Genomic DNA, 14,169 nt, shown 5'->3' with positions numbered 1-14,169 from the left:
CTTTCGAACTTGCACATACCAGTTCCTTTTTCTTCATGCACAGCATGAGTTCCACAAAGAGCTTCTCAACCTGCTCCTGCCGTAGATGGAAGGTGTGTTTCATGGTCTCTAACAGCTGGTCCTGCAGAGATTCTTCCATGGTGCTGCACAGCAAAAACAGAAACATCAATCACACTTCATTGTATTGGAGAGGCACTTTTCAAATTTACAGTCGACGTCCTTCAAAAAGTATACGGCAGTTAATCATTAATACTTCACTCTTTATTTGTGATGTCCAAGGTGTGATATTTTTCCTGTCCCTGTTACCTTGGTAGTTTGTAATTTGCCATTCATGTATCACTAAGAATGACTTCAATTGCTTTTCAATTTGTTGAGTGGGTGGTTTGCTATTCATCATCACTCTTTGAGTTTTGCCATCACTCTAAGGAGTGAATCCAGAATTATAAAATTGTACATGTCCAGATGTAACAGGGGCAGAAAAAAATATCGACCTCGAATTTGTAGAATGACCCATATAAATACCGCAAAAAAAAGAAGAAGAAAGTTCACACTCATTGGAGGGGCCATAAGTTTGAATCTGATCTTATGATGACGTCATTTATGTAAATCTTTGGGAAATGTTGTTAGCTACATTTTGATACCCCGTTTGCAACCAACGACTGTAAATCGTCCAAGATTGACAACGATTTGTGAAAAATGATGCAGTTTGAAAAGTTGCAAATTTAAAGATACGTGAGGACAAATTACTAAGCGCAAACACACACATGCCTGTAAGTCATTGGCCCCTATCGACTGCACAGTGCCCGAGCAAAGTGCAGGTTATTCAATTCGAGTGCTCCCATGCAAGCACTGTGCGATTGATATTCCCTGCCGTTCGTTTCGGGCAGTGTCACATAGCAATTTCCACTCGACTTGCGTACATAAACCGTTGTCAGTGTTGACTATTTACAGTCTTTGGTAGCAAACGGGGTATTAAAATGTAGCTAGCAACATTCCCCAAAGGTATATTTAAATGACATTATTATAAGACGATCAGATTTAAAATTGTGACCCCTCCAATGAGTGTGGACTTTCTTTTTTTGCGGTTTTTATTTGAAAGCCTCGTCAATAAATTCACTGAAACATTATCCACTCCAACACTACCAAATAACCATAAAAGCTCTGTGCGTTTGTTCACGAGGAATACAACTGACACAGGTTCTTGACCATCTGCCCATACTGCACTGTGAAAATGGCCTCTCCGTTGTGTGCACAATTAATTTGATTCTGAATGTGCTCAAACCTGCATCATCTTTAAGTGAGCACCAGGCAAATGGCAACAGTGAGACCCTCCTAACTTTCTCTTTGTAAACAAGTTAAAGGTAGAGCATATCATTTGTATGTTGTGCATTTGTTTCGTTTGAAGCAACAAAAGTGCTCAAAATCTAAAGGAGGGTGCTGAACAACTAACCCGATGAACTTTTAGCTCAGTGAATGCTGTGTATTCCGAGAAAACAATATTCTAGGATTTTGATTTCATTTCAAAAGTTGCAGAGCCATGTTTTGAATTGGGCCTGAAATCAGCTTCTGGGACACATTTCTCATTCAGTCGATTGCAGCTATGCGATGTCAAGCAATGAACGGATGAATTATAGCAACTGCGTCATGTCAATGCTTGCGCGCACTCATTCACGTCTTCGCTGAATTAAAAACGAACTACTGATGGAAATTTCCAAAAATGCGTCTTTAGACGCATCTTTGGAATTGACCTTCTTTTATTGTTTTCTTCAAAATGACAACATGCCAGAAAGAATAATTACACAAAGAGTTTAGTGCCATTACTATCTTTCAACCAAGTGTGCTTTTCAACAATAATTTTGTCAGTTACTTTTTGGATAGCTGCAAATGATCTACTCTACCTTTAAGGGGTACTGTTTAATGTTGTATTAAATACAGCCTACTCCCACAACCATCCAACCCCTAACTTTAACAAAGATGGAATCTTACCCATCCTCCTGAGCATATTTGTGAGTGAATGCTATGATGTCGGCAGCTCGCCCAGTACCGTCAAACACCACCACAGGGATGGGTGGGCGACTGGTCACATTGTTCAAGATATTACGGATGGTGGAGGCCCCGCCCTCAATGACAACACTGACAAGGGGTACTCGTCGATCTAAGGTAAAAAGTAACCAGTAAAAAGATTAGGCATAGTCAAAAACAATAGTTTCTTGTCTGGGCTTTTGAAAAAATGAAGGAGGTGGCCTCCGTTTTTCCCCAAGATAGTGGATTTTCTAAGATGGCGGATGGGTTCTTCCATTTTCTTGACTCTTTTGCTGATAAAAATTGTGTCCAAAGGAACCATAACCCTTTCTATGTAGCTACAATTTCGTTAGAAACAAATCAAAAGACAAGATATTGACAAAATGTGCAAAATATGTTGCAAATGTATGGCGAAAAAGTAGGCGGGCGGGAAAAATGAATCGGGCGGGGACAAGAAACTGGTTTATTTCTATCAAAATATTTATTTGGAATAACTTGGAATAATTCATCTGGATAGACCATTTTTTGTTATTTAATATGAAAAAAATGTTGTCCCACAGGGTGGTGGTGGGGGAACACAAGGATAATCCAAATGAAATGGCTTGAGAAGAGACTACTCACATCCCCGGTTCCCAAGCCGCTGTTGGGAGATGTACTTCTCTAGTCTCCGTCTCAAGATGAACTCGCATCCGTACTGGTCCAAGGTGCCGTTATCGACAAGCAGGAAATGGGTGTGATGGCTGTTGAGTTTGAATCCCTTGGAGATGGGGCAGGACACCGAGTGATATGGCTTTGTGGTCTGTCAAGAAATCACACAAAACCAATCTAGTTTTATTCCACGGTAAATGGAAGTTCCATTGCATGGTCACACGATTGGTGGCTCTGACCGATCAGATGACAAGGATTTATTCAGGTGTTATGTGACCGGCCAAACTTAAATTCCTCTAATTATGCTGCCAGGTCCCATCTGTAAAATGTTTCTTTGTCGATGTCTTATATTTTTAACATAAACGAGCGATGCGAAAGTTGTTGAAGCATTGAGAGCGCCCTCTTGTGTTTTCCATTGAATATAGCATGCTGAGTTGCGTAATTAATTTGCATATGGCATGCAGTGCGAAAAACCTTTTATTCCGTGCAGTGTTTCAAAAGCATAAGGCTTCGGAGGCACATTCCTTGAATTTTTCGCTAGTTTTCTTGGAGAGTAAGCAAGCATGGGTAGGTCACTTGACTGCTTGTCGTCGCTGCTGCCAGCCACACCTTATTGCGAGCCAGCTTAATTGAATTTTGCTGTGTTTCTCACGTGGTTTTGCCATGGTTAGCACGCCGCATGTGCATACACATATCGTGTACATGCATACGTGTAGTTAAGGATAAGGAGAGATGGTTAGATAAGGAGAGATGGTAGATAAGGAGAGATGGTTATTTAAAATAATTAAATAATTGGATTCATAGTCATTGTATATTTGTAATTAAATTAATTTCTATTCTTCTGTTTTCTGTTATTGCAGACTGCTGAAGAATGACTGTCGCTTTTGTTTTTTTGTAGTAATAACATTTTGATCAATTAAGTGGAATTATATCCCCGTGTCACTTTCAAATCTTCTGCCTAACCTTCCCAGCTCGGTTACAGTTATATAAAACAAATGGCGCATGTTTCACATTCGTGCAACGGAAAGAAAAATTTCATTTGGTGACATGAGAAATGCTCCATTCCACTCAGCTTCGCCATCGTGGATCCATCTGTCACCTCACAAAATTATTCTTACCATTGCACTCACAAACATTCATTATATTTGTGATAAGCGGCTATTTTAATGATGCTACAAAACATACAAATTTGCTAAGCACAGAAATATATTTGCCAAGCAGAAACAGGTTACCTGTCAAAATGTCATGCAGTGTACAATGCACATGACTGGTTCCTGGTGGATTTTTCGCTGAGCAAGTAAATCTTACTAAAATACATATTTAAAATATAGGTTTTTAACTCTTTCAGTGCCAAAGTCATACATGTACAAAGTATATTTGTTAGTTCGAAATTTCCAACCTCGTACATGTACAAGGTAATGTTCGTACTTAAAATCGCCAAACCTCGTACATGTACGAGGTAGAGTAAGCATGTTATCACAAGGGGGCGCTCTTGCTCTTTCTAATAATATCATTTTCATTCAGGTACGACCTGTATTTATTTGTTTCATTCAAGTTCTTGCAAGAGGGCGCAGCACTGACACTCGTATTTTCTGCAAAAAGTGCGGAATTCCCCTGTGTGCAGGACAGTGTTTCAGGGTGTATCACTATGTACGTGACTACTATTGACTTTCCAGAGAGCAACAACAAAAAATTTAGTGAGTAAAACTTATTTCCTTTTTTTTTTACAGAATTTTGAACAATTGGAAAAAAAAAACTCGAAGTTGTGCACTTTAGGGTTAAACTTTTCAAATTTCGTGGGCACTGAAAGAGTTAAAGGTTATATAGGCTACTTTGAAAAGAAAATTGATGTGAATACCAAGCTCCGTAAAGAAGTAAGGATGAAACAAAAAGTAATTACAGTCAGACTACCTTGCAAAACCTGATATCACACACACACAAAATCCTCACAACCTTTTTTTTGTCCCATCTTCAGAGTAGGTTAAACTGATAACAACCTTCAGTTCTAATTTTGTCTGAATAATGACATCTTGCAAGCTCAAGTTAACTTGTGAAAATGCTCACCAAATGATGAAACTACCGTAGCCATAGGTACCATTTATACATATAACATAAATGAAGATATGGTTTATAGAAATACAAAAAAAGAAAACGAAAATGAACGATTTATTTAGACTGACTTACATCTTTGCCAATAAGGTTTTCCCTGTTGTTCAGGACCCCCCACGGAGCGATGCCAATGGTCACTATGCGCCCTCGCATTTTGACGGAATGGTTGTTGAGAGCGTCGCCCACATGAAGAGTCACACCTGTGGTGCATATGGACAATCCATTTATTACATTACATATTCATTTCAGGGGCGGACCTAGGAAATGGGTTGTTGATGTAAACAGGGGGGTTGGGTAAAAGCGTGGCATCTACGATGCTGTCTCCTGCATTCTAAGGCAATTTGAGAATAAATATAGGAACTTAAGCGTTCCCATTTATTATTTGTTAACCATATTGTACTAGTATATTAAAATTAGTCGGCCGTGGCTAGACTGTTTTCACTTGACATTTGCATTTGTTATGAACATAATGAAAGCTACTTGTCTGGTTCATAACCAGGTTAAATGGAATTTTGTACCTCTAAACGTCTTGTTATCCAGTAATTTTCAGGGGAAATTTGGAGACAAGTTAAAACTTGTCCGCAATGACTGCAGGATGTTTCTGGAGGTCGTGGGTCATGTACCTTTGAATTTTTGATTTACCAGGTATTTGTAGCTTCCATAGCATATATCAAATGAAAAGAAAAAAAAATTCAAATTCAGGAAACAGAAATTTTCAGGAAATTTAGCACGCCTCATTGTGTGGCTCTAAATATGGAGTATTTGAGAGGCATTTATGGGGCTAATCCTCTGACAAATCTTACCTGTATTTGTACCACCAGTCAGGATCCATGCCCCCGTAGTCCGGGCTGCTTTGTTTAATCCCTTACACAGGACTCGCTTCAGCTTGGGTTGAAGTTGGAAGTTCTGCAGTCCACCCCGTATGGAGATGACCAAATTAGGAAGGCCCAGGTGCCAACAGCCCTGGAGGAGCTGTAGTATGGGCTCCGGCTCAGTGGTGTCACTCAGCCGGATGTACTGTGGGAGACCAGAATCAGACCAGGTCAAAGGTTAGAGATTATCACACATAATGACGTTTTTGAAATCTAGGCTTTGTCACTGGCTTTGGCTTCTCTGGTTTCAGAATGATTTTAGAAAAAAAATTGAAATGGAAATACGCTTAACTTGGCCTCATATTACTGGTTTTGATGTTTCTGGAGCAGGTTGTAGTAATTTCTCCACGTCAAGTGTCTAAAATGTCCCGACGGTGAAGATGAAGGCTCTTTTTCAAAGCTAATTTTGAAATTTTGTACTGTTTTCCACCCCTTGTGTAAATGTTTCCTACAGCAAGGTATTCTGCTTTTTGGTTTCTCCTTTTGTGTGACTGCACTTCTGTGTAAATAGGACCTAAAAAACAAGCTGTGTTTCTGGCACACCCGACCAACCCTAAAATCTGGGGTGTCCACAAGGTTGGCAGTTGAACTTTTATAGCTACCTACAGGCTACAGAACCTTCCTTTCTAAGGCAATGTTACCGGAAACCCACAATTTGTTTTCGCTTTGGCTCTTACATTTGCTTTGTTGCCATGGCCAGCCCCCTGGAATTCCACCACTCCGTAGGCGTCGGTCGGAAGCAGCTGGGTGTGTTTGTTGCTGTCCCAGACACGGCTCATGGAAGAGGAACGCACGTGGGAGGTCTGGGTCAGCTGGGAGTGCTGGACCACCGTGCCACCGCAGCCACATCTAAATGACCAAACAGATACGTGAACAGGGAATGAACAATACATGTGACAGGGAATGAACAACAAAAGGAATGCCTTTGTAACAGTTCACATGAAAAGCTTGTGATTTGACTTGGGATTAGATCACTTGTGCTAAACTTGTGATGACTTGCAAAACCACTTAGAGCAGGATTCTAACCTCTCACCACAAGAATTAAAATTACGAGCCGAAATTAAATAAACATTGTGGGCTTCCACTTCGGCCCACCACTTCAACAAGTATTCTTGAACCCCTCGGAACTTGATAAAATAGATCTATTTACTGATAACACCATGTGTTTGTTAATGCACTGGTATTGTTATGTCCCGACTATGACATTGATCGAAACAAGAGTCTGGATGGGGCTGTCTGACATATGGTTGAGAAGATCGCAACTATAGTTTTGCCGGAGTTGGATCATGTCAACTAGAGTTGGGACTGTCCCGAACATGGTTATGTGGGGAATGTCTGGACCATAGTTGAGACTTGGGTCCTACGTCATAGTTTGTGTGTAACTGTTTCTCATACTCATAGAAAAACACTGGGAATATACAGTTTGAAAAAAAAAATGGCAGTAAACAAATGCACACGAGGACATACCTTCGGGAATCTCTCGGGTCACTTATGAATTTTCCGCATTCCTTTCTCTTGATGTTCTTCTCAATCCATGCTTTCTGGGTCTGGGAAAACTTGAAAATAAACAACACAATAAAAATTCAACGAGAATAATGACGAAAAAGAAATGATCATCTTGAAGCCCGAGTTCACCGACTGAAATGTCAATCTAAAGTTACACAGGCCCATGTGCTCTGTGTTGCTTTTTTCTTCTTCTTTAAAGCATCAAAAGGTATAAGTGTAGTTAAGGAACCTGTTCCATATAAGAGAACGAAAACACACTTTTGTATTTTGGGACTTATACCTAAATAGTTGGTGGAAAGAAATATTATTCGTCTTTTATTATTTGAAATTGACTCCAACATTTAATTACAGAGTACTACTTCTTCTTTTTGTGATTCGTGGCTCTGGAGGATTTTTTCAAAAGGAAATAAGTCAAAAATATTTTCTTTCTTTTTCCTTTCTTTTTTCAATGCCAATACACTTTTTGTAATTTCAAGATTATTATCAATATCCTATTTTCGAGATTTATACAAAGGCCTATATTTACATATTTACATAAATACACTTTATACATATTCACCTATCAAATGTAGATCCCAATGATATTGTTATTCTGATCATCCCAATCAACAGAGACAGTTTTTAAGATGTCGGATTTTAAAACTTATGACCAAAAAAATTCAAAAAAAAATAAGAAATGTGTCTTTTTAGTTGTACCGTAAGTTTTATACCCTTGTAGAAACTGCAAATTCTATAAATCTATGACATCTTAGGCCAAAAAAAATAATAAGTCGGTCTCTGGTTAGCGCGCACGTTGAGTTTAATCATGCGCGTCGATCTTTTTTTTTTCCAAAATGTTCCGCGGTAGCTCCAACAGCGCCCTCTATTTCCGCACCTCCTCAATTTTTTTTTACCAAAGAGCACCAAGGAATGGGAAATTGCACCAAGGCAAATGATCGAAAGCACCAAGGCAAATTATGGAGGACACCAATGTACATGAGGACACCAAAAAAGCAAAATAGTACCCCACCTTGTCTGTACTCCAAGTTTGAAGAAAAAAAAAAAAAAAGCCGCGTGGCCGCGTCAATTCCGGAACTTTGGTCTGACCAGAGACCGAATACTTTTTTTTTTTGGCCTTAACTATAATACTGATGATATTGGGAGACCAAGAAAGGTCACCTTTCGGTCATATTTTCGACTTCTGCAGGCCTGGAAGCATCTGCCTGCATTTGTACTTAGTAATTAGCTGTAAAATGCCGATGTTTTTCATTTTTTGCCTAAATTCCAGGTAAAGCCTTCAATTTTACACATTTTTTTGGGCTGCTGGTTAAAGTGCATGCATCAGAGGATAGGATCCCAGTGAAAGTTTGTCATTTTTTTAGGATGCACGCTTTTCGTAGAAATAGGAGCGCGTAGCTTTAGGGGGTCTGACGGTATATAATTATAATTGATATATTTCTGTACAAATCGCATGGTTCTCTGTCCTCAGTTACAGAGAAACCGTGTGTAAGGCAAAAAAAAAAAATACTCGGTCTCTGGTCAGCGCGCGCGTCGATTTTAATCATGCGCGTCAACCTTTTTTTTTCTTCAAATTAACACGGAAGCTACAACAGCGCCCTCTAATGCCCCGCTCCTCAAATTTTTGTACCAAGGAGCACCAAGGAATGGGGAAATTGCACCAAGGCAAATGATAAAGGGCACCAAGGCAAATTATGGAGGACACCAATGTATAATGAGGACACAAAAAAGCAAAATAGTATACCCACCTTGTCTGTACAAATACAATACATAAATCATAATACATTACAACTTGCTTGGAAAAAAAAAAGCCACAAAAACAAACAAAAGAAAAACACGTCGCCGCATCAATTCCGGAACTTCGGTCTGACCAGAGACCGACTATTTTTTTGTTTGGCCTAACCACACAAATTTACATTTCTGACTGTTATTGTTAATTGTTATGCCAAAATTGCCATGTCGCAATGAATGGCTGGGGCAATCCCTTACAGGCTATGGCCCCCTGTCCTATGGGAAAATATTAAAATGTAATTTAGTTCATAGTTGACACCATTTTAACAATTTTATTTCACATGCCAAGAAATGGTCTTACCATGGTTAGCCTGGATCTACGCTAGTTGCCACAAGAAAGTTAGAATCTGCCATTCGGGCAATGATATCGGAATTTTACGAGTGCATATTTGTAAGTCTAAAATCGCAGAACACTTCACACCGGTGTTTTTCACGTTTTTTTTCGCAGCAAACAATGAAGTGCGCCCTCTATCGCTCAGAATTGACTAATAAGGGAAGTTTTCGAAACTTCGGCTTCCTTCACTGAAACGGCTTCAAGAAATTTTAAAACGTCGGCTTTGGGCACTTCCTGAGTCAGGACTTCGGGTACATCAAAATATAATGTGAAAGCCAAAGTTTCTTTACAGTAATATATCCAATTCTTTGGACCTTACCGGCTTCTAGATAATTGAATCCAGCAATGTAGCCAAATCCGAAAACAAAGCCGTGATTTCGGGAAGAAAAGTAGACGGAGGCAAGTGCGGGGGAGGGGGAAAGGGGTGGGGCAACTTTGTCATGTACCCAGGAGGTGGGTGTGTTGTGGTAGAGGGGCTGGGGAACTTGGTAATTAAACCATTTCCAGTAGGATTCAATGTCATGATAAAGACAGTCTGCATTTATTTAACTTGTCGGGGGCTTGTTGATGAATGATTATTTAATACAAACAAAACGGGCCAGGTGGGGTTGTTTTCAAGGAAAACCACACAGCTAGTTCTGCAATCTTTTTAAAGGAAGGGTCCCCGTGCTTTTTGGGTGTGACAAATATTAAAAACTGTATTGCATTGATCATTTGTTAGCATTACAAAAAGTGTGAACCTTCCAATGAAACATTGAACAAAAACAACTTCGGTCCATGCTAATTCAGCTTTGGAAGTCAATATCCATAGCACACTGCAGCACAAGCCAGCCCTGTATTCTATCAACAGCTTTCCCAAAAGTGCAACAAGCGACTTGTGCCCAGTCTGAAGTCAGCTGAAGTGCGAAATAAGTGCAACACACAAAGCTGTTTCTGCCTTGCTCTCTTACATGCCACTGACTTTACAAGCAAAATGTGCAAATATTGAAAGGTTTTGGGGAATCATCGCCTCTAAATGCTATAATACCAATTTATTTTGTTAAAGGACATTATATTAAAAACTAATTCAGAAAAATCATGTGGGCACAAACTGTACAGTATGGCTGTATTATTCAACACTTTGGAAATTTTTACACAGTGGAATCATGGGTGTCGCGGGGGGGGGGGGGGGGCATTGGCAAGGGGGCGCCACCCTAGAAAAGCAAAAGGAAAAAAAAAGGAAAAAAAAAAGCGAAAAAAGAAAAAGAGGCGCGAAAACATATTGGTGTAAATTTAATGGGTTGAGGGGGGGGGGGGGGGCAAAATGTCCCTGCCCCCCCCCCACTAAAACTGATAATCGACTATAAGTTGAGAAATACAGGAATTTTGGGGAAAAACATGTTTTGCCCCCTCTAGAAAAAATCCTGGCCACGCCCATGAGTGGAAATCATTCAAGTTTCTTTTAGCTTCAATTTCGTTCTTTCTGGAGGGGAAAATGAGCCACAAGTTTTATTTCAACTAAAAAAGGAAAGAGAATTTATTTTAACCTACTAGGGGAAAAATGAAAGTGAGTTACAAGTAATTCCACAAAGTAGATCCAAAAAGTCATATTTATTTAAAAAAACAAAACAACCAACCTTTGACTAATTTTCCATATTTCTATAGATTTATTATCTCTCAAAAGAACCTAAATGAAGTTTCCAATGAATAACAAAGATTCCTCAACTTCAAAACGAAAAAAACTCCATCTAATTCAAATAAATTCATGAACTATAATTTCATATATTTCGAAAACAAATGTCCAAGATACGTAAAACTCTGAATACTTTAAAGGAAAAAAGTGCCAAGGATTTTACAGATCAACTAAAACTTGAAATGGAAATAAAACATACATTTTGACGTGGTAGAAATAGGATACTTCTAGAAATTAAAACAAACTAAAAATTGAACAAGAAATAAAGGAATACATAAATTTTAACGAACGTGTAGTAGAAATATAGTACTGACTGTATACAAATATATATATGTTTTATATATATACCCTGCAGGGTGCTGTACATGTGCAATGCAATACAAAAAAGTGCAGCAAGATATTTTCAATGTGCAAATATTTTAGATATGATTGTCAAAATAGAGGGCCATCTAAGTCTGGCACCTTGTATCGTCACTATGCTCTATTGCACCGAAGCTACCCACAAAAGTACCTGACTAACCAAGTACAGTCATCTTGAATTAGACGTGTCTGATATGAAACCGGCTCTTATGGCTACGGCTCAAACATTGACTGCAGAGTGCTATTGTCAAAGCCATAAGCCATAGCTGCATGGCTGCTGATTCAGATCCAGCCCTTGAACCAATTAAACTGCTACAATATTGCAACTTGTTACTTTCTTTCAGGCTAAACGACACTTTGATATGTTTTTACGAGTATCTATAATATTGTAAATGTAAAAACAAATATCTAGAATTGCTAATAATTTGGCAAAGCTAAACTTCTACTTGCTCTAAAAAGCTAAACTTCTACTTACTTAAATTGTGATTGGCCTTAGCTTATAAATTGTATCTCTGTGAAGCGCCTTGAGCATCTCTTAGGCGGACTTTGGTGCTATATAAATTGTAGTTATTATTATTATAAATAAAATGGGAGATTTTCATTTTAAATATAAATCATTTTTTTTGCACTTTTCATCAGCAACAGTATAGTATACTTGATTGCTTTCAAATCAGGAAAAATAAAATAATATAACCCTGAACCTTGACATAGTGCATACAGTTCCAATAAATTCCTCACTTTGATCTTTCACACCGGGATTTTAGAACTTTAGTTTCAGGACATAAACATTGGAGCTTAAAAAAACCTACAATGCAGGTTATTACAGCCAGTGCCTTGGAAACATTGTTTCTACGTATATTATAAAATCAGGTTTGCAACTGGGAAGTAAAAGAAGGAAAAGAGCACATTCCAAGCTTTACAAGACTTTCTAAGGTCTTTTGCAAGTGGGCATAAGTTTGAAGTGAAAAACGAGGAAATCAGCTGATCTGAGGAAAAGTTGCTGTGAAATATGATGTTTGCTGGTGAAGGAATAAAGTAATAAATACTAGTTTAAGAATAGAGTTTAGATTTCCCAATAGTTTTACGCAATAAAATATTGAGGAGTTTTTGGACAATTTCTTTTTTCTATGCCTGTTTCACGGTGAAAACGCAATGATCACATTCTTTGAAATACGCTGATACAAAAAACACATACATGCTTATCAATACATTCAGATTTTCAGAATCATTCAGGAGACCTCTATATGAGCCAATGATTTGTTTGGGCTCAGACTTTAGCGATATGTTCTACTTTGACACGAATGACATGAACTTTGACCCTGCTTAACTGAAGCAGCAAGTTGAGACCTGAGCAGAACTTCAAAAAAACTTGGAAAATGAAAAAAATAAAGAAAAAAAAAGACATGGAAAATAAGCAATGTGCAATATACAATCAAAAACTAAATAACCAAATTATGAAGCATAATGGATATACATTGATATAAAAAAAACTGAATATGCTTGACAATAGCTTTTGTGCAAATATACAACAAACCCTTTTTAACCAGAAAAATATGTGCAACAATCTTACCCATGACTATAGCAATTATGAGAGTAGAGAATTTTAAATCTTATTGCACAAATTTAGATTGTCTTTTTACTTATTACAATATAACAGCTTGTTTTTTACATCTCAAGCAAAGAATTATACAGCATAAAGGTAAATCTACATTGCACATACAATCATGCTTTAAATTTCTCAACGATTCTAAATATATTACAAAGCTGCAAAAACAGAGATTTTTTCAATGAATATTGCTAAAACATTTACACAATATTACCTGGAACTTACACAAAGGTATTCCACAACATTTCATCATCGGCACCGCGAACTGACACTTAGTTGCGCGTGAGTGCGCTGTACACGCGCGTATATAAAGAACCGGGTTATTTTGAGTTTCACAAACTGACACTGACCTCAATTTCACCAATTAAAATACTTTTTAATTAAATTTGTGTGTAAGCACACAAGTATACGGATGGATTAAATTTGTGTAAAACCTTTCAAACCGTTTTTTTTTTTTCATTTTGTTTTGCCACATCATGCTTGGGTGTCAGCTTGTGAAAATGAAAATCTTCCTTTTTTGCGTCTGTGTCTGATGACCACCGGGTGTCAGTTCATGAAACCGGACGTGGTTTTCACGAACTGACACCCACTTGCACGTGAGTGTCAGTTTGTGGTGCCGATGACGATTTGTAATTAATTAAATTTAAAATAGGAAATGTTATGAAAAGCTTAGGGTAATTGTGAGGCATACTGGCAAAATGAGACAGAGGTCCAAATGAGGGTTTTCAGGTATTATGAAAGAGAATAAAATGCTCTTTGCAATACTCTTTGTTGCACTTCAATTGGACATTCCGTTGACAAGTTATGGCTGTTTGAAGTTTGCCTTTATTGACACGACAAAAAAGTAACATGCATGTACTGAGAAAATAGTCTTTAAAGTTTGTATTTGTGAAAATGAAAGATGTCAATTGTTCATTTCAATAAAAACACTTGCGTTCCATAATTTTCATACCATTTCTACAAAATATGAGTAGTAGACATATCAAAGATCACAAATATCAATAAATCTGAAAATCGGGGAAACAAATACCCCATTCAGGTTTTTTTTTGCATTTTCCCCACAACGGCATGTGTGCCCAGTTCCATCTCATTTTGCCAGAAAGCCACATAATTTTGGAAAAAAAAAATCTGCTAATTTTAAAACTCTGAAATACAAAAGCAAAGAACACCTTTGGTAATTTCCATTTATTTATTTGAAGCTGTGCCTTAACATTTATTATTTAGTCATGAAACTTTGGTTATTAGTAGAAGT

The 14,169-nt window shown here is 38.0% G+C and overlaps 1 protein-coding gene across 1 annotated transcript in view; it reads right to left on the bottom strand.

Moving 5' to 3' along the window:
• LOC119745291 (transient receptor potential cation channel subfamily M member 1-like) overlaps positions 1-9,405 on the bottom strand; it is a 37,080-nt gene extending 27,675 nt beyond the window's left edge. Inside the window, exons 1-8 of the mRNA XM_038221542.1 lie at positions 9,247-9,405; positions 7,119-7,207; positions 6,329-6,500; positions 5,583-5,796; positions 4,855-4,979; positions 2,644-2,821; positions 1,987-2,155; positions 20-143 (exon numbers count right to left, since the gene is read on the bottom strand). Of these exons, the coding sequence (XP_038077470.1) occupies positions 20-143; positions 1,987-2,155; positions 2,644-2,821; positions 4,855-4,979; positions 5,583-5,796; positions 6,329-6,500; positions 7,119-7,207; positions 9,247-9,249 (1,074 nt within the window). The 5' untranslated portion in view covers positions 9,250-9,405. The remainder of the gene's footprint in view (positions 1-19; positions 144-1,986; positions 2,156-2,643; positions 2,822-4,854; positions 4,980-5,582; positions 5,797-6,328; positions 6,501-7,118; positions 7,208-9,246) is intronic.
• Between the last annotated feature and the right edge of the window lie 4,764 nt (positions 9,406-14,169).

This window comes from Patiria miniata, unplaced genomic scaffold (genome assembly GCF_015706575.1).
Source record: "Patiria miniata isolate m_02_andy unplaced genomic scaffold, ASM1570657v1 HiC_scaffold_7, whole genome shotgun sequence".
In the NCBI taxonomy this organism is placed as follows: domain Eukaryota; kingdom Metazoa; phylum Echinodermata; class Asteroidea; order Valvatida; family Asterinidae; genus Patiria; species Patiria miniata.
Note: the sequence above shows the minus strand (reverse complement) of the source record. Positions and strands in the feature narration are given on the sequence as shown.